The sequence below is a fragment of the Maniola jurtina genome, chromosome 12 (genome assembly GCF_905333055.1).
Source record: "Maniola jurtina chromosome 12, ilManJurt1.1, whole genome shotgun sequence".
NCBI classification, from domain to species: Eukaryota; Metazoa; Arthropoda; class Insecta; order Lepidoptera; family Nymphalidae; genus Maniola; species Maniola jurtina.
Window position 1 is genome coordinate 781,051 of NC_060040.1, and position 22,974 is coordinate 804,024.

The window sequence follows — 22,974 nt, forward strand, 5'->3', positions numbered from 1 at the left end:
GGTAAAGGGCGGGAGCATCTCCCCCCGCCTCGTCTCATGTAGGGCAGTTGTAGTGTTGTGCTGTCGCTATCGAACGTACGCTTACCGTGTAACGCGGTTATACTTGAGTTCAGCCCCGTGTTATTCACCCGACTCAAAAGAGGGGTGTTATAAGTTTGACGTGTGTATCTGTGTACCTGTCTGTGTCATCGTAGCGCCTAAACAAATGAACCGATTTTAATTTAGTTTTTTTTTTTTGTTTGAAAGGTGGCTTGATCGAAAGTGTTCTTAGCTATAATCTAAAAAAAAATTGTTCAGCCGTTTAAAAGTTATCAGCTCTTTTCTAGTTTTTTTGTTACTTTGTAACAGACCGTTAGGTTCATAATATTATGTCAATTGAAAAATGTCAAGCTGTCAAGATGGACGTTGCCTGGATACATAATTATTTATTTGAAAATGATGTTCCAAGAAAATTATTGGCAAAAAGATGGTTCGTAATTGAGGTCAGCGATGGTGAGGATAGTGACACCGATACAACTATGTCTGTCATTTCTGAATCTGATGATTAAATTTTAACGATTTTTAGTTGATTTCGATTTATAAAATAATTATTAAAAATGTGTAAATATCATAATCTTATTGTTTTCATTATGTTAATAGTGTAAAATGATAAACTTGAAACATTGTTGAAATTTATCGACAATAGTTATAATTAGGTCACAGCACTACCGCATTCCTGAGCTCTGCATTCAACTTGTTCGCCATCTTTAATTCTAAAACAATTTAACTTTAGGCATAGTTTATTTATTAGGGTTCCGTACCTCAAAAGAAAAAACGGATCACTTTGTTGTCTGTCTGTCTGTCTATGTGTGTCTGTCTGTCTGTCCGTCCGTTCGTCCGTCGTGTCTGTCAAGAAAACCTATAGGGTACTTCCCGTTGACCTAAAATCACGTATTTCGAAAAAAAAATAGGAATTTTTCGGGATACGGGATCATATTATTTTGTATCGATTTTACTTCAAAACTCCGTCTTTGAACCCCGATTTTCATAATCCTTTTATCCTTATAATAGTTGTACTATCAGATTGATACCATGTAAGTTTGGTAAGGATTTGATAAATAGTTTTGGAATAAGAGGATGGAACTCCTCCACGGGTAACAGGAAATCGATCGCGATCAGTATAATAGCTATGGAATAGGTAGGCTAACTAGTTATATACTTAGCAATAAAACTTTCACGCTAGGCCTGTTGATCTCCAGTCTTCAGGTTGCGGTCACAATCACAAACCTTGCGGTTAGAGACACATTAGTTATCTAAGCCAACGTTATATTATAAGGTGTTTGTAATGCATATTTTACTATCTCTAGTCCGTCCATCTCCACATTAGTTTGTGTATCTACCGTAAAAATGAAGTTGCTAGTGTTTTTTTGTGTCTTAAGTAGCGCCTATGTTAACTGTCAGTTAGGTAAGCAGCAATTTACATCTTTATTCAAACTTTGTCTACAACCGCACCGCACGCCACTGCAATGTCACCCTCACCACCTGGCTGCCTGGTGCACATCGACCGCCCGTTATGCCAGATACTTTTTTCCACGCACATGCAAACTGTGGAATCAACTCTCTTCTGCGGTGTTCCCATTAGAATACAACATGGAGTTACTCAAGGAGCGGACCAACAAATTCCTGAAAGGTCGGCAATGCATTGGCGGTTCCTCTGGTGCTGCTCTGGTTTTCGTGGGCGCCGGTAATCTCTTAATATCAGGTGGAGGTAGGAGGCGGACGTTATTACCATTAGGTTATCACCAGTTTGCTGTCCACAGCTTCGTTCATCGAGCCATGTCACGCGCAGGACAGGGCCTGCCTCAAGAGGTCGGCGCAAAAGGCCGTGGGTGTGGTGGCGCAGGGGGTCCCATCGCTAGGCATACGGCCCCTGGACCCCCTGCACGTCGAACACGTGGACGCGAGCACGTCGGGCCATATCCTGCATCTCAGCAAGACTGTGGTCAAGGGCCTGAAGCACTGCAAAGTGTTGGATATCGGGTGCGTCATTATCATTTCTCGGGGTCCCGAAGTGTGTCAACGGGACTCTATGCCTCTGCTGACAGTTCGTCCATCCATACGTCTGTCAGCGGGTTGTATCTCGTGAACCGTAATAGCTAGAGTTGAAATTTTCACAGAATGTGTCGCTACTAGAACAAATATTGCCGCTATAATTACAAATAACAAAAATTTAAAATTTCCGCCATGGAAAAAAATATGTCTTTTGTACGGAACCCTTTGTATGCGAATGCGATATAGTTTTGTTTAAGGTTGTTACGCACTTGTTATAGTTTTGTTTAAGGTTTCGTAGCAAACAAGGTACCCTTACAGTTTCGCCATGACCAACCGCGTGTCCGTCCGTCCGTAGTTTATTAGTAGGTACTTGCTATAAATTATTGGCACAAAACAATACTTATGTAAAAGCCTATAAATAAAGAATTAAAAAAAAACAATACTTTTTTAATTTTTATAACTAGGTTAACTAATTAATCTAGAATTGTTATTTCATAATAGTGTGCCCTATGTCGACGGCACTACGATGGTCTACGGAAAAACTCAACCGAGTTTATGTTTACACCGTATTTGTACTAAAACTTTTAAACATTTTTATAAGTAAGTAAATAAATAAAATAAATAAGTACATGGGCTTGCGCTTGACTGCAAACATACTAAGCATGAGAATATGATGCAGCCTAGTGTGGGGCGCGGTTACCCAAAAAATGCTTATTCACTCTTCTTTTGAAGGTTCTATTAAGTAGGTATATAGGAACTTATAAAACTATAAACCTTCCTTTTGAATCACTCTATCTATTGATGAAATCCACATTAATCCGTTGAAGCGTAAAGAGGGACAGATGGCGGGAAGCGACTTTGTTTTATACTACGTAGAGATGTAGATAACGTTTTTCTTTCAGGCGCACTAAAAGTAATGAAACTTTCGTTACCCTCCGCTGCCCAAACCTGGAGCTGGTCGGCGACTACTACATCGGGGGAAAGCTGCTCTTCGTGGAAGCTATGGGAAAAGGAAAATATAAAATTACGCTGTGTGAGTATTCGTCATCATCATCACCAACCCATCACTGACCCACTACAGGAGAAGGGGTCACCTCCCAGAATGAGGTTCCCTGGTGTACGGGAGCTGTGTCCGTAGCAATAGGAAAATTTCCCCTCCGAGCGGTGTTGTGCTCGGGGCGCAAGCTGGGCCAAATGTTGTATAGAAGCTGCTTGTAGATATATAGTTAGTGCAGATCTCAGACAACTTTGTGAGTGTGATTCAGATTCGCGTGTTCTTGTACTTCAGCTTTAAGGTACTCGTGCTGCCATCTAGTGAGAGCGTCGTAAGTAGTCAGGCTTGGGTCCGTACCCAGTGATTTGTTGATTGATTTCTTCGAATGAGTGAAAAGTGCTATTTGCTTGCGTATGTGGAGACCGCCACACTGGTTTAGACAACTAAATACGTATACGTGAGTATAGCTGTTTTCTATACTGATTATTCAATTTCATTTGTAATTATTGTTATAGCAGAAATCATGGAAACAGTGGTAATGCAAATGGGCGAGCGGTCGTATAACGGCGAGCGGTACTGGACGGTGGACAGCTGGGAGCACCACTCCGACGCCACGGAACCCGTCCACTACCAGTTCCAGAATATGTTCGAGGGCCGCGAGAAGTTTTGTGAGTTAAAAACATGATTATGTTCTCTTGTGTGCCTCATACATAACACACATTGATAGAATTCGGGAGTCAGAATGGGAGGTCTGGTAACAGGGCGTTACCAGAACGCAAGCAACAAGTGTAAATTAAAAATTTATAACTCCCCCGATAAGTGAAGGTTACAGTAATAACTAGAAAAGAGCTGATAACTTTCAAACGGCTGAACCAATTTTCTTGGATTATAGGTAGCTAAGAAGTAAGAACACTCTCGATCAAGCCACCTTTCAAACAAAAAAAAACTAAATTAAAATCGGTTCATTAGTTTAGGAGCTACGATGCCACAGACAGATACACAGATACACACGTCAAACTTATAACACCCCTCTTTTTGGGTCGGGGGTTGAAAACGAAGACAGGTGATAATACTGATGATTACCTACTGATAAGATACAATAAAAAACTGCGAAATAAATGAAAAAAATCCTATATTTTTAAAATTCACAATATATTGCAAATAAAACACTCCAGTTACAGTAAACAGAACTGCGCCCTCTTAAATTGCCATCTCGACCTGTCGCGAACTATACCTACCTATGGAATTTCACACAGGAAGAAATAAAAAATATTTACATTGGATTTTCATTGGATTGGATTTTCATAAGTATACTCATTTTCTTGGAACGTTTTGAGCGACAATTACTAGGTCAAACTTCAGGACGGTTGACACCCCTAATCTCGATGGCGCTCCGAGCAGGAGTCCGGACGTATAATCTCATGCCAGAAATAATAAGTTTCCCATTTTCATTATTACGAGCGCAATAACATTTTGTTGGAATGTTTTTATCGATAAGTAATCCCTTATTAATAAGTTAGGTTCATGGAATTAAGATATCGCTACCAGTGGCGCGGACGTGCACGCATAAAAGCACTGATTGACCTAGTTGTAATAACTTAACAGGGCTCTCTCCGTCACTCGCTTCATACAATTGTAGTTCCAATTTCATTTGAATATTAAGCATCCAAAGTCCATGAAATTTTGCAGACATATTCTAGAAACTAATATCTCTGTCTATTATTTGTCGTCGGTTTGGCGTAAAAACCAATTTGAAAAGCCAATAAAACACTTGAGGCCGTTTTATCATCGAATGATTAGTACTTATGACACTTCCTAAAGAAATGGTCTTACAACACGATCCTCTCCCCTTCACTAGGAGTCCAAGGCATCAGAGACTGGGAACCAATAAAACCTTGATGACATGATCTTTTCTCTTTCAGCTAATAGGACCCACCGGATCGCGAACGAGAACTGGCACCAGGTATACGTGGAAGCGGCGCCGCCCATCGTGAAGGCCATCACCTCCCACGTCGTGGCGGAGATCGCCAAGCTCTTCCAACACGTGCCCATCAGACAACTCGCTTTGGATTAAAAATACGTCAGGAAACCCGATCCTCGCTTTTGAACTATACCCTGATGTAGTAGAAAATACAGATCATTAATAAATAAAAATATATTTAATTCATCGATGTATTTTATTCAATTTTCCGTTTTTACCTTTAGGAACAAACCTGCATGCCTCAGAGTTCCCCATAGAACTTGCAGTTTTCCTTCCTCACGATTTTTTCCTTCACCGTTAAAGCAAGTGATGATTCGAAATGTATACAGCTCTGAAAAGTTAGAGGTGCGTGCCCGGGATTGAACCCTCGACTTCCGATTAAAAGCCGGACGTTCTAGGCTATCTCCACTTTGTTGTCCACAGCTTCCTTCATCGAGCCATGCCGCGCGCAGGACAGGGCATGCCTCAAGAGGTCGGCGCTAAAGGCCGTGGTAGTGATGGCGCAGGAGGTCCCATCGCTGGGCATGCGGACTCTGGACCCCCTGCACGTCGAGCACGAGGACGCGAGCACGTCGGGCCTTATGCTGAATATTAATTTTACAAATTCACGGACCGAAAAGTGACATTTTTAGCAGTAGATTATGACATCAGCAGTTTTGTTGGCCCATATAAGTAAGCGAATAGATCATAACTTCTCACTACCGCCGCCACATCCTTGCGCGGCCTTCCTCTTACAATCTTTATATCTTATACTTATAGTATTTTATGTTATTTTTTTTGTAAAACCAGTTAAAATGTTGCGAATTTTATCCTTATTTTGTTTAGTCCTCGCTACTCATTCTGCATCTGGTAAGATTTTTTCTATATGATTTAATCATTTTACTCACACTTGTTCGGAAATTGCTTCTTTACAGAATAAATGTAATGGAGCAATTCCCCCTCTGTAATGGAGTCCCCATTACAGAGGAATGTAATGGGCTCATTACTATCTGCACGATTTTATTAATATTCTGATTTATTACTATTTTGTTAGGGTTCCGACTTCCGTACCTCAAGAGGAAAATCGGAACCCTTATAGTTAGTTTGTTTGTCCGTCTGTTGTGTCTGTCAAGAAAACTTATAGGGTACTTACTACCTGCTGATCTAGAATCATGAAATTAGGCAGATAGGTAGGTCCTATAACACAAGTAAATGAAAAAATCCGACAAACCGTGAATTTGTGGTTACATCACAAACCGGTAATTGCTTTATTTCAGGCCTGGACTGTACCTAATGTACTATTATCCGCATGTATTAACATCCGAATTACAGTTCTCTACCTTAAAATGGCTAACTGCAATCATTGTCACGATAAGTTGCTTGATGACTACGGAAGAAAATAAAACAGTGATTAAAAGTATTTGAAATTTTACATAGAATGTGTAGGTTTTTCTATAACAATAAAAATTAAAAAACATAAAATAGGGTAATTCTTGTACAACGGCACGAAACCCTCAGGCGTGCGAGAGATTATTATTTTTTTTAATTCAACTTGTTACACTTAGCGTCCTTCATAACACCATGCAAGGCCGGCGACTCCGTCTGCTTGGCCTCGTCAGCAAAGGCCGCGATAATCGCGATGGCGCACGGCATTCCTGAGCTGGGCATCAAAACGCTGGACCCTCTGAAGATCCCTCTCATCAAGAGCGATCACGCCGGCCTCAAGCTCGCCTTTAGAGACTCCACTCTTACTGGCATTAAGGATTGCACCTTAGAAAGTATAAAGTGAGTATTTTTATAATAGCCCAAACTATTAGCAAGCTGAAGTGGCAGTGAGGTGGCCATGCCTGTCGTAGAGGCAATGGCCGTTGGAACTGGGAAGTTCTTGAGTGGAGACCGCGTATAAGCAAGCGTAGTGTGGGACGCCCTCCAGCACGATGAACTGACGATATAAAGTGGCTGGATGAGAAAGGCTGAGGACCGGGTGTGGTGGCACTCTTTAGGGAAGGCCTATGTCCAACAGTGGACGTTCACAGGCTGATAATGATGATGATGATGATGATTTTTATTTTTTACATGCTTTTTATGGTTCCGTGTCCGAAAGGTGCCAACAGGACCCTATTACGAAGCCTCCGCTGTCCATCCGTCTGTTTGTTTGTCAGTGGTCTGTATCTCGTTAGCGTAGTAGGTAAAGAGTTGCCACAGAGTGTATATTTTATATTGCCGCTATAACAACAATAATAAAAAATCGGTCAAGTGCGGTTGAACTCGCACACGGTGGATTGCGTACCATCGTACAAGAGAAATAACATCTTTTAATTTTCATGGAGGCCATAATTAAATTTTTACTATTTTTATTATAGCGGCAATAGAAATACACATTCTGTGAAAATTTCTACTCTCTACCTATTACGTTTTACGAGATACAGCCCGCTGACAGACAGACGGACGGGCGAACAGCGGAGGCTTAAAAGGGTCCCCTTGGCACTCTTCGGGTACGAAACCCTACAAAGAATTAAAAAAAAATGAATTAAAAAAAATATTTTCAAGGTTTTCCCTATACAAGCTAAAAGTTTCCTATAATAACAACCAAATCAAGCATATAACCTACATTTACTTTACGGTTTATTTATTTTTAATTTTTAGGAGAGCAGTCGTGTTTTTATTTTATTAAATAAATAATTTGTGAGAATTAGTCGATACTAATTCAAGAACTTAGCTTAGTATCGACTAATTTGTGAGAATTAGTCGATACTAGAGCTAATTTCTTAAATTGAACCCTTTCAAGTAAAAATTTTTATATAGGTAAATCTGTGAGGATGATACTGCCATTGTCGCATTTAAAATGCCATTTATAGAAGCCTACGCTATCGTATTAGTTTACAAGTTGCGAAAAACCATTAAATTTGAATTTCGCGGACAGACCCGTCGCATCCACCTTAAAATAATTATTACTAACCCATGATAAAAAGTTGAGCGTTAGTAGCTCTACACGCGTTTAAGTCTTTACTATGTAAAGTAAACAAAAAATACCTAGTAGGTAGGTGCAGTGGGTTAAAACGAAGTACCTAAAAAAAAATTATGCAGGAAACACTTAATAAAATGTTATTATTTGTTAGGTACTTACTTTGAATGGGTACAGTAATTAAGTTGTTAAGGTCTTAAATTGTAATATATTTTTATTTTATTTATTCAATCGTAATCAACAGCGTTAACAAAATTATTATAATACTTAATCTTACTAGGTTTACTTAAAATTAAAATGAAAAAATATTTTAACAGAATATACTAGAAACTATACAAATCGTAATTTCACTAATTTTCAAGTAACAGTTGACAGGAAGAGGACAATATTATGGCTTTCCTATTCTTAGTTCGGACGCATTATATGGCAATCAATCTCATACACGTTAATACCTAGTACCTATAATAATAATAATAACTAACTTATATAACTTAATAAGTAGGTAGGTACCTTCACCAATGTAATTAAGTAAATGACATTTTTAATATCCTAACAAGGCTATTAATAGTAATTATACTAATCACCTACACGAGGTAATAGTTTCAGCGTGGGTCATTTAGCGAACATTTTCCTTTTGCATAACGAAATTACAATTTTTCACGTATTTTAAACATTTCATTTAGGACCGACTTTTTAATCGTCAAATTTTTAGTATAATCCTATACTTTATTATATAATTCTATACTTTATTGGTAGTCTATTAACCAAACCGGTGAAATGTTAAAAAAAATCATTTAATTATTAATTAGTCATAATATTATCCTGGACTGAAATTTTTAGGCAACCCATATGCAATATAATATTTATTGACATGTTAAATTGAATATAAAATATGATTCATCCATTAACCAGCTCGTTGAAGATCGTTGTATAGCGGTATCTTAGACCATTTTATCTGAGAAATTTTGAGGGTTTGACAGTACGAGTATAATATGATATCTGTCAATACGTCAAATTATTTCCTCAGTTATAAGTTATTTGACACCTACCTACACATAATTTATATCTACAACTGCTCTACGATTGTCTTGTCTGAAGTCTGCAGCGCCTTAACTCGTTCATTAAAAACAACCAATGCACTTGTTCCATAGATTAAGTATAAATAGAGAACGAACAAACATAAATACTGCATGACGAAGTTAAATATTAGCTGAGCTACCGTAAATATTGACTAATGAATAGGGGATATACCACTTACCAGTAAATAGGTTGTTTGACCTTGCTCTATGTTGTAGGCACTAGGCAGGTACTTAAGAGTAGTAGTTGAGAGTACGATTCTACTAAAATCTACTATAACTATTTCAATAAATAAGTATAAGAGTCGGGGGCTCGATCCCAGGCACTCACTTCTAACTTTCAGAAGGTTTAAGCAATTAGGTACACTACATATGACTGGCTCGTTGGAAAACCTTGAGCACCGCCGCAGAGATGTAAGCTCCCTTTGCGTGTTTTATCGCCTTTACAATGGCGAGCGCTCTGAAGAGCTGTTTGACCTCATACCACCTTCTTTTTTCTACAACTGCACCACACGCCACCGCAAGCAATTTCACCCTCACCACCTGGGTGCCTGGTCCTGGTGCACTTGGACCGCCCGTTGTGCCAGATCCTTTTTTCCACGCACACGCAAACTGTGGAATCAACTCCCATCGGCGGTGATCCCACTAGATTACAACATGGGGTTATTCAAGGGGCGGACCAACAAATTCCTGAAGGCCGGCAACGCATAGGCGGTTTTTCTGGTGCTGCAAAGTACAAATATTAAAGGGCGGCGGCACTTAAGATGACCCGCCTGCTCCTTTGCCTCGCTATTTTATTATTACCTATTAGCAACTGTTAATGTCATCTAGTAGCGACACTTTGCATCGAGCAACCGCCGAGTTTCTTGCTGGTTCTTCTCGGTAGGAAAGGCATTCCGAACCAGTGGTAGATGCTCTTGACGATTCAAAAGTACTTTTAAAAGTCTAATTGAATAAAAATATTTTGAATTTAAATTTGAATCTATCGAAACTCGTCAGAGAGTCGGGCGCAAACCCGAAAGACCCAGGTTTGAATCCTGCCGGTTCCCTAATTTTTGATATGTATTTATTTAGTAGGCATCATCCCAAGTTTTCGGGTTGCAGGTACGATGCAGTGAAGCAGAAGCAGCTGCTGACGCTGAAGTGCAGCGTGGTGCTGAGGGGGAAGTACAACCTGGACGGCAAGCTGCTCATCCTGCCCGTGCAGGGCGACGGGCCCTTTTCTATTGACATACGTGAGGAGCTACATAATACCTAAATCATCAGGTTCATTTTGAGGGTTCCGTACCGCAAAAGGAAAAACTCAACCCTTATAGGATCACTTGGTTGTCTGTCTGTTTGTCTGTTCATCTGTCCGTCTGTCGTCAAGAAAACCAATAGGGTACTTCCCGTTGACCTAGAATCATAAAATTTGGTAGGTGGGTAGGTCTTATAACACAAGTAAAGGAAAAAATCTGAAGACCGTGAATTTGTGGTTACATTTAAAAAAAAATATGTCATGAACAAATAATTTCTATTTTTAATTTTCAAAGAAAGATATAACCCTGTATGTATAAGACATTGTAGAAATTCGTAGTAATAATGTAAGTGACTATTATGTTATTTTTTGGCAGGTGACGTGAAAATCAAAGCGACCCTCGACTTGGGAACCGTGACTGGCAAAGATGGCCTCCCGCATTGGCACATCAGCAAGTGGCGGTACACCTTCAAGGTTCTCACTGGCGCCAAGTTTGACTTCCAGAACCTTTTCAACGGAAACCAAGCCCTTGGTAGGTATAGGATAGTTTGTTTCATCACGAATATCAACCGATTGACGATTGCTGGTTATGGATCTCTTGTAGGGATTTTACCGCCTGGATCCTGCAGTTTCCTGCGACTCAATTGGCATCGTCTGTCTTCTACTGGGGATTTCAACGATTTCCGGTGCGAGGTCTCTACTTGCAATTTTAGCATCTTGGGAACCAAAAGTCTATCGGTTTTTCGAAGTAAATATGAGCCCAGCCCATTTCCACTTCAGCTTTGCAACCCGCTGAGCTATGTCTATTACTCTGGCTTCCCCTACGAATTTCCTAATTTCTCAGCATCACCTAAGATCATGTAGAAAAAAAAAGACCCGGGAGACGTCTAAATCACTATTTCTCGTTAATTCAGGTCAACCAGTCCTGGACTTCGCAAATGAGCAGTGGAAGGACGTGATGGAAGAGGTGGCTCCGCCGGTGGCTAAGGCTATAGTCTCCGACATGGTGGACGCGATCGAGGCTTTGTACATCGCTGTGCCAGCTACAGAACTTGTTGTAACTTAATGGCATTCATAGTTGATTGCAAATGGATTCATGGTATAAAAGTAAAAATTGCATAAAGTAAATAAGTTATTTCAATCAATCAGCCTGTTTGGGTCCACTGCTGGACAAAGGCCTTCCCTAAGAGCGCGCCGTGTACACGATCCTCCTCCTTCCTCATCCACCCACTTCCCGTCGTCAGTCCAACGGGTTGAGGTCGTCCCACACTCGTCGTCGTCCAATACTCGTACACGGTCTCCACTCCAGAACACGAACAATTAGTAATTTAGGTAATATCATTTTAAAGAACCTCAACTGAAAATATTATTTAGTCAATCCCTTCGTGACGATAATTTCAATACCTTTCATCTTAAGTAGGTATGACAAACGAAAAGTGACTGGGAAAGTGCTGCATATTCAAAAAATATCCGTATGTCAGGCCTAAAACTAGTAACAGTTCGGAATATGGGTATTCCGAATATTTGGAACTTAAGAATCTCTTTATTTTCATTTCTACCAAGATCATCAAGATGTATCAAGATAGGTTATTCCAGGTTTGTTAAACTAATTTTGGGGCTGCCGTAGATACTGACATTTTTTTTGAATTTCCGCGCTAGTTAAAAAAATGCTAGAATCCAGAGCCGTAAAGCCAGTTAAAAAAGCCTTACAAGACTTGACAGGACTTTGTCTGTGGTGGCGTTTGCTGGCGCGCGTGTTGTGACTTTTTGGAGTGTTTTTTTTGTTGAAAACTGACTGGAAAGCGCTCTAAGGGGGTGCCGTGCGTATGTCGGTGAGCGGCGGCACAGACGGGGTCCATACTTGTATAGTTTAGCTAACTTGTTACAAATAACTACAAACTTGACATTGGCTAATCATTGTAAAAGCCAGACGAGAGAGAAAAAAAAAAAAAAGACTTGACATATTTTGACACTGACATATTTTTCCACTGTTGTTGTCACCGACCAGAAACAAAAGGTTGTTGTTTTGAGTTGTTCTGGTTTTCCCAGATTTTCTTTATAATTTGAAAATGCTTTGCCCTGAAGTTTGGAATTTTCCACCGCCAAAAGTAGTGACCACTTATCAAAAATGTTTAGCGTTTGACGCTGTGGCGCAAGTTGTAGAACTAAACAATTTTTATAAAAGTGCGGTCATAACCTGCCCCGATGAGCTGCACACGCCGCAAATCGTCGAAGATGCTTTATTAGAGGACAGTGATTACTATAAAGTTACAAATTGCCCCTTAACAGAATTCCTAGATCCAGTTTTCATTCAAAATTTTGTTAAAGCAGGAAGATTATATTGTTTAACAACGAATACTAACTGTATCATACAAAACTGTGTCGCTGTAACTCCAGACGGGATTTTAACACTTCACATTCTAGAAAATATCTACCAAACCTTAGGTTTAGAGGGAACGAAACGTCCGCACAAGTTTTGGGAAGTAAAAATCTTTTTGAACAACTTAAAAAACATGGATAGAGTAAAAAGAGCATTAGAAAAGTTAAAATCCTTTGATTTTAACATATCTTGGGTGCCCGATGCAGAAAATGTGTGTCCATCTTCAATAGCAAAGTACTTTTGTGATAAAAGTTATAAAGTTTCCACTCACAATTTGATAGTACAAAAATTAACACCTACTATTAAGGAAGTACCTGCATTAGAAGGTTCAGATATTGATGAAATTGTAGAATGGATTGGTATGTTGGCCCACAATGCTGATTTATCTCCTACAGAGGGTTATATAAGCTCATATAGTGAACCAGAATGCATTAATCCTATTAAAACATCAAGAATATCACTTCTCATAGTAAAAGGATTCATAACACCTAACATTATAGTCAATACTTGTAAACTGTTAGCTGATTATGTTAAATCTAGAGAATTAGAATCCTACTGGGCGTCTATAAGCATTCAGAGTGTGGAAGAAAGTCTGTGGCAGTGGAATGTCAGTAGCCCCAGGATGTTTCAGTCACAGAACGCTTCTTGTAATATATTTTTTACTCCTGACAAACATATGTTATATTCTGTGGGACAATTAAAATATTCATAGCTAAATGTAATGTTTAATTTTTAAATCCAAACTAGCAGATCTGAGCAGTGAGCCAAGCCATACCTATTTTTGTTCAGATCTGACTCACAAAACTAATTACACAATATAAAATTGTTCCAAAGAACAAAACCTGAATGTAAGCTGTTGAAACTTTACTGTAATAATATTATACTGTTTTGATTGAAATCACACATTTTGGCTTCAATTTTAACAGTTTTGTATTGAAAGGAATCAAGTCTGTATTCAATAATAATAATCGAAATCATGAACTTAATTTCAGTACAGCAAGTGCAGTGGTTTTAGATCTGCACTTAGATTAAAGACTCGAGCAGAAGAGATTACACAATTTTGTTCGCCAGCTGAAAATTGCTGAAAGGCCAGCAACACATTGGGAGTTCCTCTGGTACTGGAAATGTTCATGGGCAGCGGTAATCACTTAACATCAGGTGATCCGCCTGCTCGTATGCTTGCTTTTTTAAACAAAAATTATTTTAAAAAAGCTCCATAATTATTTAATGTTGAAAAACCTCATCAAGTTAATTAGAGTGCATAATATTCAATGACTCCTCCAACATCAATGTTGTATGAATATGCCTACATAGCAAAAGATAAAACAAAACAAAAATAAACTTTAAGTGTTTATTGAAAAAAACCAGTAGCCAATATGATACTTTACAATACCACTATGCCCTGAACCAAGTACTTACAATATAAAAAACAAGATAACATAATTTTCTCTTTGAAATACACTGGGAATGCTAAACATAGGCACTTGAAGAAAATGGTGATTTAAATATAATTTACTTATTTTAATCTTTTTTTGCATTAACTTATTGAGTCATTATTATGATAAATACACATACTCATAGTACATCAATAATGGTTAAGACCCTTGAAAAACCAAACTTATGATTTTACACACAATATATTAAAGTATAAGTAATATAAATGATACAAAAAGTAGATACTATATTCATTGAATGCTTTTATTATGCCATTGCCTATGATGGAAAATTCACTCAGTATGCATCATACAATGTAAAGCTATAATAATATGTTTGTGATATCTATAAGCTATCTCTTTTACATACAAGTAATTTAAAAGGGACAGCTAACATACCAATTGTTCAACAGTAACATAATATTATATATAACAGATTTAACACTTTTCTAGATAAAGATTTGAGTATACTTTGATTCTATATTTTTTTTGGGATTAAATTTTTCTTTCCATAGAAAGTAGATTTATTTTTTATAGGTCATTCATGTTAAAAATAGTGATTAATGCAACTTGCACACATTAAATATATGTAAACTATTATTAGTTGAACACCATCTTTAAAATAAATTGATAGAACTGACATTATTGAATTTGTCATTTTAGTTTAGAAATTGTGTACAACAAATAAGCAACATTTTCTTAATAGTAATGAACTATAACATCTCAGTTATATGTTACTGTTGAACATAGAGATAGCAAACATTGGGGCCAACATTGGCAATCTAAGACTTGGCCAATCCAATGACTCCACAAGCGATGCGCGCTCCAGCGTTTCCCGTGGTCTTGCTGAGCTCATGGCCGCCGATGCCAAGGTCATCAGGGTCTGCGTGGACGACCAATGTACGGCCGATGATGCTGTTGGGCCCACACAGGGATATCTGAGAGTCCTGGATGCATACCTGAAATTGGATTAGAAGGATGTTTGTTTTATACATTTAGAATTTAGATGTAGCACACGCGTTCGAATTTATAAACGGCTATTGATTGTTTGCTGATTTGTTGGTTTGTCCTTCAATAACACTGCAACTTGTTGCAATTTTTGCATGCATATAGTTAAAGACCTTTTTAATCAGAGTTCCCACAGATTTTCAAAAAGCTTATTCCAATTGCGACAAAACTTTGTACAGTAACAGCACTTAGGAGCATGAAGAAACCAATATTGTAAAAAAATAGTTGTTGTTGGCACTTGCGTAGTTTCTGGCATAGTGCTAATAACGTAGAACATGATCACTTGTTGGGCCATGTACGATAGGTATGTCAAAAATTTATTTTATCAGTTTGAGTTTAAAAGCTAATGACTCGCAGTTAATAATTTTTTAAACAGCCAGCTGCTGTGGTTTAGGATCCCAGTGCCTCAATTGGGAACCTATGCCAAAAATAAACCATTTCTTAGGAATTAGGTTTTCCTATTTCGGGGGGTTGACGTGACATATAAGCGAATATATATAGCATACCTTAATAACTCCATTATCACTGGTAGCCTCAATGTTGCCTAGATCACCAACATGACGGATGGCCGCATCAGGGGCACCATGATCCTGCTTCTGGGGGTTGAAATGTGCCCCTGCAGATGTGCAGCCGTTTGTATTGTCCCCAAATTCGTGCACGTGGAAGCCATGTTTGCCCTGTAATAAAGAATTTTTTAATTATTATTATACATATAGTTACTAGTGACCTGCCCTAGTTTAACACGAGTAGCTTATAACAATTTTTGAAAATAAAATATAGCCTATGTCACTCGGGAATAATGTAGCTTTCTACTGGTAAAAGAATTTTCAAAATCGGTTCAGTAGTTCCAGATATTACCCTGTACAAACAAACTTGCAAACTTTACCTCTTTATAATATTAGTAAAGCCAGTCTTGTTCATAAAAAATCCTTAATGAAGGTTTAAAACGTTCATTAGCTAAAATGCTCATTAGGCCTATTAAACGTTTCATAAATTTCTTTATTCATAAAGGTTCAATCAACCTCTCACAACTAAATTCTCGCTATAGGCAATTTCGCTTTATTATGTTGTCGTTCTGATGAATTCATAGACAAAATGGCAAAAAGACTGGGTTCTAGTGACGCATGTGTGACAGTTGACAGTTGACACTGACATTTGTTTTCCATTTCCGTAATTAATTATTATCGTTCGGAGTTTTGTTTAGGCTTAATTAAAAATGGAAACAAGAAGAAAAGTGGCTAAAAAGAGAGAAAGAAGTGAGAATTGGTTAAGTGAAGACAAGGTTAGTACCTACAGCAGTTCTCTACAAGCTACACAAGTGTGTATTCCGTGTACTTCCTTTTTTTAATATGTTCACGTGTTTATTTCTTTCCGTAGAATTTATTAATGAAGTTAGTCAGGGAGAGGGTGGCTGTGATTGAAAACAAAAACACGGACACTAACACTAATTCCAAAAAGCAGGCAGCGTGGGCAGATTTGTTAAATAGGTACCTATGGTTTTGTTAAAATCAATACAATGCATTAAAACTTGTAAATAAACATTACCTACATGTCGTAATATTATTGTTCACAGTTTTAACAGTATGTGTAAGGGAAGCAAACGTTTCCTTCCACAGCTAAAATCACAATGGGGCATCATCAAGATGCACGAAAAACAATTAAAATCGTTAGAGCGGAAGCAAATCATTGCTACAGGTGGCGGCCCACCGCCACAGCAGGACCCTCTAAAGATTGAAGACACCAGTACATGGCTTTCCGATGAATTTGTAATCGACACAAATGAATTTGATTCCGATCAAATCAATCAGGTGAATGTTTTACAATATATTGTGTAGGTTTATGATCTGCCCATTGGTGACAAGGGTTGTTTCATGTGAATGAAGTAACGTATAAGTCTTGTTGTTGTGAGAGATATTATACATCTTTATTATTGTCTTAGTTGCTAGTTCATGTACATAATACTTAACTAGGATGTTATTTGCCATCAAATAGTTTTCTAGTGTTTCATTCTGTACTCTTACATCCATATATCATCATCATCATGATCAACCCATTGCTGGCTCACTGTAAATCATGGGTCTCCTCTCAGAGTGAGAAGGGTTTGGCTTAGTCTACCACGCTGGCCAAGTGCACATGGGCAGACTTCACACACCTTTGAGGACATTATGGAGAACTCTCAAGCATGCAGGTTTCCTCATGATGTTTCCTTACAGTTAAACCAAGTGATATTTAATTATTTAAAATGCACATAACTCTGAAAAGTTAGGAGGTGTGTGTGTGTGATTGAACCTCTGACTCTGATTAGGATATTAGTATATTATGTGATTATTTCCATATTAATTCATCAATAATATAATTTCAGGTCAAGGTTGGAAGGCTGTCACCAGATGAACATCAGGAGGTACATCAGGAGGATGGAATTACACAAGAGGTAAATTAATATTTAACAACATGGGTTGATCAATGAATTTTGATAGTCATCCCAATTTGATAACACTTTTATTGCTTCAGGTACCTCCTACTAATCATGAGATGAGCAAAATAAATCAAGAAAATGAGGACAAGGTAAATATCATAATGAGTTCATATCGAATGCTGCACAAGTACCTACAGGTTCATCAACTTCACCTAAAACACTTTCATTGCTTCAGGTCCTACCTATAACTAATGAGACTGACCAGCGGAAAAAAGAAAAGGAGAACAAGGTAAATATTGAATGCTGCCCAAGTACCTACAGGTGAATCAACTTCACCAAAAATTGCAGGTGCAGCTTTCTCCACAATTTTTTCCTTAGCAACCGGTTTCTTCCTTTTTCCATCCCCTGAACTTGGCAACTGGTTGGCACTTCTTAGCCTTTTTACCACTGAGCACTCATAAAAATTATTACATTAGAACAATAAATAACCAAACCTCAACTACAGTAATTAATTTACATACTATGAGGATGGTTTTATCATGTATTCATTAATTTGTATTTGATAACAATTTGAATATGTACCTAAGTCTTTCCTATGCCAATGAGTTGATTTTAAAAAGTAATATTATTCTAGGTTGTGTCTTCTCTGACCAACCGTTTAAGAAAAAAGAAGACTGGAAAAAATGAAAATGAGTACAAGGTAAAACAAATATTTAAAAGGATCAAGGTAGTGGCAGCAGCCTTTGAATTTGAAATGTTTCAGAGTTAGTGCTTTTATATCCATCTAGACCTAAAATTGATGGGAAATTCGATCATAAATCATCTTTTGACTTCAAAGTACACAATTTTTTTACGTTATTGTACAAATCCATAAATAATCTTAATAATCTTATAATAAAAAAAAAATAAAAAATAAAAAAAATTATAAATTATTTATGGATATTATAAATGCGAAAGTGTGTATCTGTCTGTCTGTCCGATTCTGACGAAATTTGGTACAGGGTCAGCTTATATCCCGGGGACAGACATAGGCTTCTTTTTATCCCGGAAAATCAAACAGTTCCCACGGGAGCTTTAAAAACCTAAATCCACGCGGACGAAGTCTCGGGCATCCTCTAGTAGTGGGTATAATTCAATACCTATATTATACCCTAATATTTTGTATGTTACAGACATCTACTGCTGCAAATGCAATTGCAAGAGTGGAAATCGATTGCAGGAGGGAGCTCCACAGTGCTCAAATGGCGAATGAAAAGCGGATAGCTCGAAATTTAGATTTGAAAGAAATGTTGTTACAAAAAAAAATTGAATATTATGAAAAAAAATATAAAATGCTTTAAAATAACATATTTTTTTAATTAATTTATTAGCTAAAATGTTGATCAATAAATGCTCGCAGGAAATCACTGTTTCCTACTCTTCCTCTTCCAGCCTCATTAGTTTGTGCTTGCAAAGTCATTCTCCTGAGCAATATGGACATTATTATCATTTTCTGAAATAACATACATTGTGCATGTGAACAGTGACTCCATACAACAAGTTTTGAAACCGTTGCTCCCATACGCCAAAGCAACGTTCTACACAGTTCCGTGTAGCAATTTGAGCACGATTGTAACTTTTTTTCACATGAATTCTGAGGTCTAAGTATGGGCATGAAGAGATATGTTTCCAGTCGGTACCCTGCATCTCCTAAGAGTCACCCCTTAAACTTTCCTCGCTCAAAGCGCTCTTTAAGGGTGGACTCGTTAAAGATACAGGAGTCATGGGTACTACTTCGCCATCTGGCAAGAATTTCTATGATGCGAAGTCTAGCATCACAAGTTACCTGAAAAAATATGTCTGCATTTACTAAAAAAAAAAAAAAGTGGAGGACCCAGGGCCATGGAGTCTTAATGCTGCCTGTCTGTCCAGCGTGGAGATGTATAGGTTTTGTTAAACTTATTTAAAAAAAAATCATGTAGGTACTTATTAGGTAAAAGTATGTATTAGGTACAGTACCTGGACATTCATAGAATAAAATCCTTTTCTGTTTATGTAGTACTGAACTTCACTTCAATCAAATTATTATCAGCTGTCATCTGAAGACAAGACGGCGGCCATGTTGTTCTTTAATAAGGGTTTATAGTAGGGTTCAGCCTGTTCTATGTTATGGAGCCGCTATTGAATACTTATAGAGCATTATAGCACTATTGAACATTTATGAATAATGTTTTTGAGAACTTTGCAAATAACAAGCTAATAAAGCTTCTATAAATTTTTATGAATAAGACTCTATACCAGGAAAACCCTTGAATTATGTGCTAAGAGTCTTGAGAGAAACAACAAGAGAGTGCTCAGGACATGTATCTTGTTTAGCATAAGGTGTAAAATGGATATTGTACTGTATTGTGATGAATAAATGTCGAAACTTAAGCAAATCTGTTTGACAAAAGATTTCTGTTGCTTGGTCCTTAGAAAAGACGGATTTAAGAAATGGAGCCATGAAATTACTAGCTGTTACATTATTTAATTATCTCTATTTTCAGTCTCTATCTTCATCATCATCATCATCATCATCAGCCTGTGGACGTCCACTGCTGGACATAGGCCTTCCCTATAGAGCGCCACCACACCCGGTCCTCAGCCTTCCTCATCCAGCCACTTCCCGCCAGCCGCTTTATATCGTCGGTCCATCGTGCTGGAGGGCGTCCCACACTACGTTTGCTCAAACGCGGTCTCCACTCAAGGACTTTCCGGCTCCAACGGCCATCGCCTCTACGACAGGCATGGCCTGCCCACTGCCACTTCAGCTTGCTAATAGTTTGGGCTATGTCAGTGACCTTGGTTCTCCTGCGGATCTCCTCATTTCGGATCTTATCCCTCAGGGAAACTCCTAACATAGCCCTCTCCATAGCTCGCTGAGCAACTTTGAATTTGTGAACAAGGCCATTTGTCAGTGTCCACATTTCAGCACCATAGGTGAGGACGAGTCTCTATCTTATCTATTTCCAAACATATAACCACAATACAGAATATTATCTTATGTACAAGTGGGCACGTGGGATACTGTGTATATAGTATGTAAATGATTAAAATATACACAGTAACAACACATTAATTATAAAATAAAATCAAGTCATTGTAATGCAAGGTCATACAAGGAATGTTAGTAAGGCAAGCTGTTGCATCATTGCTCTTTATTTTCCACTAGGATTTATAATTGTATTATAAATACGAATGTATGACCGTCTGGTTTACCTTTTTATGGGCCATCTGCTTAACCAATTTTTTTAGTGGAGACGTCATAGGGATGCAAGATCCCAGAAAATCAAAAATTCCCAGAGGATTTTTTAAAACCTCATTCCACACAGACCAAGTTGCGGGCGTCACTTTGTCATTATGTAATAATCACACTAATATCATAAAGGCGAAAGTTTGTATGTATGTATGTGTCTATCTTTATTACTCTTTCACGCAAAAACTACAGAACCAATTTGGCTGAAATTTGGAATGGAGATAGATTAACACCTAGGCTACTTTTTATGTCGGAAAATCAATGTTCCTATGCGATTTTAAAAAACATAAATCCACACAAAGTCGCAGGCGTCAGTTAGTCTGTAATAAATTGATTCAACTAAATCTTTAAGTCTAAAGTAAGTGATTATTCAGAGCATTGTGAATATTGCTAGATAGATAATCTTTTTATATAGCCTTTTATGTTCTTGTTCATAATGTGTGTGATGTGAACAATGTCACCTGTGAATGAACTGTATTCAATAACTTCTATAATATAATACTTAAAACATTTTACTACTAACCTTGGTGAGACCTTTGACCTCTCCTGACAGGACCACTGGAGACTTCTCATCCTGTAAATTAAAAAGTACTAAGTACTAAGTAAATTAAAATTTAATAACTAGAATACTAAGAGCTGATAACTTTCAAACGGCAGAACCGATTTTCTAGAATTATAGCTAAGAACACCCTCGATCAAGCCATCTTTCAAACAAAAGAAACTAAATAAAAATCGGTTCATTAGTTTAGGAGCTACTAGGCCACAGACATACACACGTGAAACTTATAACACCCCTTTTTTGGGTCGGGGGTTAAAAACTGAAAGATATGATAGCCTAGTTATTAAGACATCCACCTTCTATTTTGTAGGTCAGGGGTTCTCTACAGTAATAGCTTCTAACATAAAAAATGTAGCAAATAATAAGTTGCTTTTATAATATGCAGCCATCATTGTGAAAACAGTTCAATATCTCTCACAATAGGTTATCATAAGCCATAGTTTTTAAATTTATATCTGTATACTTCAATACATGCTAACAACATAGTAGAGCATCTTCTATAAATCCTGTTATTCAGGAAAACTACCAAAGTACCTGCCTACTTACTTTGAACCTTCTAGAAAGAATAGCACTTGTTATTATTACATACTACGATAAGAAACGGGTATGTATTCAGAGGTAAGCATTACCTACTGTATTACGTCAGGAATTCTTCACAAGGTTAAGTGAGGTTAAGATAATCAAGATTTAAAAATTACCTTCTGGTCGAAAAACACCGTGCCGCTTACGTCGCCGTTCAATACGCAGACCGCTCGAGCCGGCATTATGCAATGCTTTTACTTTTACAAACAAGATGCAAGATCAATGAAGTTCGAAGCGGAGGTGAGCTGAATGCAGCAGAGGCTTCGGAACAGCTTCGGAAATAGCAACTACAACTTACACTACACTTTTTCAAGTGAACTGTGAAGCAAACAAAATAAATTTAAATATTTATGGATCGCAATTACTAGGAAATTTTACAGTGACCAATGACAGAAATGTCAATGTCATTTAGCGAAGTATTTTTAGGCTTGTACCATTGTACCATGCTGTCGAGAAATCGATTAATGAAACATCGATTTTTGAATAACCATGTATTGTGTTTATTTTTCAAAAGAGACATATTTTAAATTTATAATTTCTAATCCAGTGAATCTATTTAAAAAATGACAATTAAGGGGGAAATTTATGAGTTTCGTTGCTATAATAGATGATAATAGCAATTTATAAAGTTGCTTTATTAAATTTAATAGATGAGCTTAGCCGATACCATACCAATAATATTATTATGTAGGTACTTAGTTACCACAGATCCTTTACGAAAATGCGTGCTTTACATTATGTTAATCAAATTACATATTATATCAAATTACATAACTAGTTGCTAATTTATTATCATATCGTATCGTTTAGTGCGGCCATTGAATTCTAAGTGAAAAATAATAAATAAAGCTAGTAACTAATCGACTTTACACTGTGCTCGATCGTGCGATTTTATGGAAATGACATGCGCAACACTAAAAGCATAGACAAGCTTTTTCCTTAGAACCGTCGCTTAGAACCTAGAATGGACCACTAAATAATCTGTGTAAATCCAGAAGAAAAAAAAAGACTTTTGTTTAGAAATTATTAAAAAGGACTTCGTCTGTGGTGGCGTTTGCT

The 22,974-nt window shown here is 37.6% G+C and overlaps 5 protein-coding genes across 7 annotated transcripts; 4 read left to right on the plus strand and 1 right to left on the minus strand.

The window, feature by feature from the left end:
* Positions 1-1,301: 1,301 nt before the first annotated feature.
* Positions 1,302-5,151, plus strand: LOC123870466. Its single transcript, XM_045913792.1, has 5 exons — positions 1,302-1,444; positions 1,800-2,019; positions 2,934-3,064; positions 3,541-3,693; positions 4,948-5,151. Exons 1-5 carry the CDS (start codon positions 1,387-1,389, stop codon positions 5,097-5,099), a joined length of 714 nt encoding a protein of 237 aa, XP_045769748.1. The 5' UTR covers positions 1,302-1,386; the 3' UTR covers positions 5,100-5,151.
* A 540-nt stretch (positions 5,152-5,691) lies between these two features.
* On the plus strand, positions 5,692-11,391 carry LOC123870594 (circadian clock-controlled protein daywake-like). The gene is made up of 5 exons (XM_045913955.1): positions 5,692-5,855; positions 6,551-6,770; positions 10,131-10,261; positions 10,640-10,795; positions 11,178-11,391. The coding sequence occupies exons 1-5, from the start codon at positions 5,801-5,803 to the stop codon at positions 11,327-11,329; spliced, it is 714 nt and encodes a 237-aa protein (XP_045769911.1). The 5' UTR covers positions 5,692-5,800; the 3' UTR covers positions 11,330-11,391.
* Positions 11,392-12,280: 889 nt separating this feature from the next.
* Positions 12,281-13,360, plus strand: LOC123870589. Its single transcript, XM_045913946.1, has one exon. The coding sequence runs from the start codon at positions 12,333-12,335 to the stop codon at positions 13,353-13,355; it is 1,023 nt and encodes a 340-aa protein (XP_045769902.1). The 5' UTR covers positions 12,281-12,332; the 3' UTR covers positions 13,356-13,360.
* A 620-nt stretch (positions 13,361-13,980) lies between these two features.
* Positions 13,981-22,315, minus strand: LOC123870597 (superoxide dismutase [Cu-Zn]). The gene is made up of 4 exons (XM_045913959.1): positions 22,032-22,315; positions 21,298-21,348; positions 15,591-15,761; positions 13,981-15,035 (listed from the first exon to the last, which is right to left on the minus strand). The coding sequence occupies exons 1-4, from the start codon at positions 22,095-22,097 to the stop codon at positions 14,859-14,861; spliced, it is 465 nt and encodes a 154-aa protein (XP_045769915.1). The 5' UTR covers positions 22,098-22,315; the 3' UTR covers positions 13,981-14,858.
* LOC123870592 lies at positions 16,137-19,348 on the plus strand. 3 transcript variants are annotated; one of them, XM_045913948.1, is made up of 8 exons: positions 16,137-16,366; positions 16,462-16,571; positions 16,658-16,892; positions 17,447-17,515; positions 17,596-17,649; positions 17,736-17,789; positions 18,135-18,200; positions 18,673-19,348. In XM_045913948.1, exons 1-8 carry the CDS (start codon positions 16,301-16,303, stop codon positions 18,838-18,840), a joined length of 822 nt encoding a protein of 273 aa, XP_045769904.1. In that variant the 5' UTR covers positions 16,137-16,300; the 3' UTR covers positions 18,841-19,348. The 3 variants fall into 3 exon arrangements, with proteins under 3 accessions (XP_045769904.1, XP_045769905.1, XP_045769906.1); XM_045913949.1 differs by lacking the exon at positions 17,736-17,789 and having other exon boundaries at positions 16,138-16,366; positions 17,441-17,515; XM_045913950.1 differs by lacking the exons at positions 17,736-17,789; positions 18,135-18,200 and having other exon boundaries at positions 16,139-16,366; positions 17,441-17,515.
* Positions 22,316-22,974: the final 659 nt, after the last annotated feature.

Bases quoted from the DNA above. Each gene is read 5' to 3' on its own strand.
- LOC123870466 (XM_045913792.1), top strand. From the start codon at position 1,387: ATGAAGTTGCTAGTGTTTTTTTGTGTCTTAAGTAGCGCCTATGTTAAC. The intron at 2,020-2,933 runs GTGCGTCATTAT...TTTTTCTTTCAG, and splicing joins TGCAAAGTGTTGGATATCGG to GCGCACTAAAAGTAATGAAA. The intron at 3,065-3,540 runs GTGAGTATTCGT...TTATTGTTATAG, and splicing joins AAAATATAAAATTACGCTGT to CAGAAATCATGGAAACAGTG.
- LOC123870594 (XM_045913955.1), top strand. From the start codon at position 5,801: ATGTTGCGAATTTTATCCTTATTTTGTTTAGTCCTCGCTACTCATTCT. The intron at 6,771-10,130 runs GTGAGTATTTTT...TTCGGGTTGCAG, and splicing joins TGCACCTTAGAAAGTATAAA to GTACGATGCAGTGAAGCAGA. The intron at 10,796-11,177 runs GTAGGTATAGGA...TCGTTAATTCAG, and splicing joins CAACGGAAACCAAGCCCTTG to GTCAACCAGTCCTGGACTTC.
- LOC123870589 (XM_045913946.1), top strand. From the start codon at position 12,333: ATGCTTTGCCCTGAAGTTTGGAATTTTCCACCGCCAAAAGTAGTGACC.
- LOC123870592 (XM_045913948.1), top strand. From the start codon at position 16,301: ATGGAAACAAGAAGAAAAGTGGCTAAAAAGAGAGAAAGAAGTGAGAAT. The intron at 17,650-17,735 runs GTAAATATCATA...TCATTGCTTCAG, and splicing joins ATCAAGAAAATGAGGACAAG to GTCCTACCTATAACTAATGA. The intron at 17,790-18,134 runs GTAAATATTGAA...ATATTATTCTAG, and splicing joins AAAAAGAAAAGGAGAACAAG to GTTGTGTCTTCTCTGACCAA.
- LOC123870597 (XM_045913959.1), bottom strand. From the start codon at position 22,097: ATGCCGGCTCGAGCGGTCTGCGTATTGAACGGCGACGTAAGCGGCACG. The intron at 21,349-22,031 runs GTAATTTTTAAA...TTTAATTTACAG, and splicing joins CGGTGTTTTTCGACCAGAAG to GATGAGAAGTCTCCAGTGGT. The intron at 15,036-15,590 runs GTATGCTATATA...ATCCAATTTCAG, and splicing joins GTGATAATGGAGTTATTAAG to GTATGCATCCAGGACTCTCA.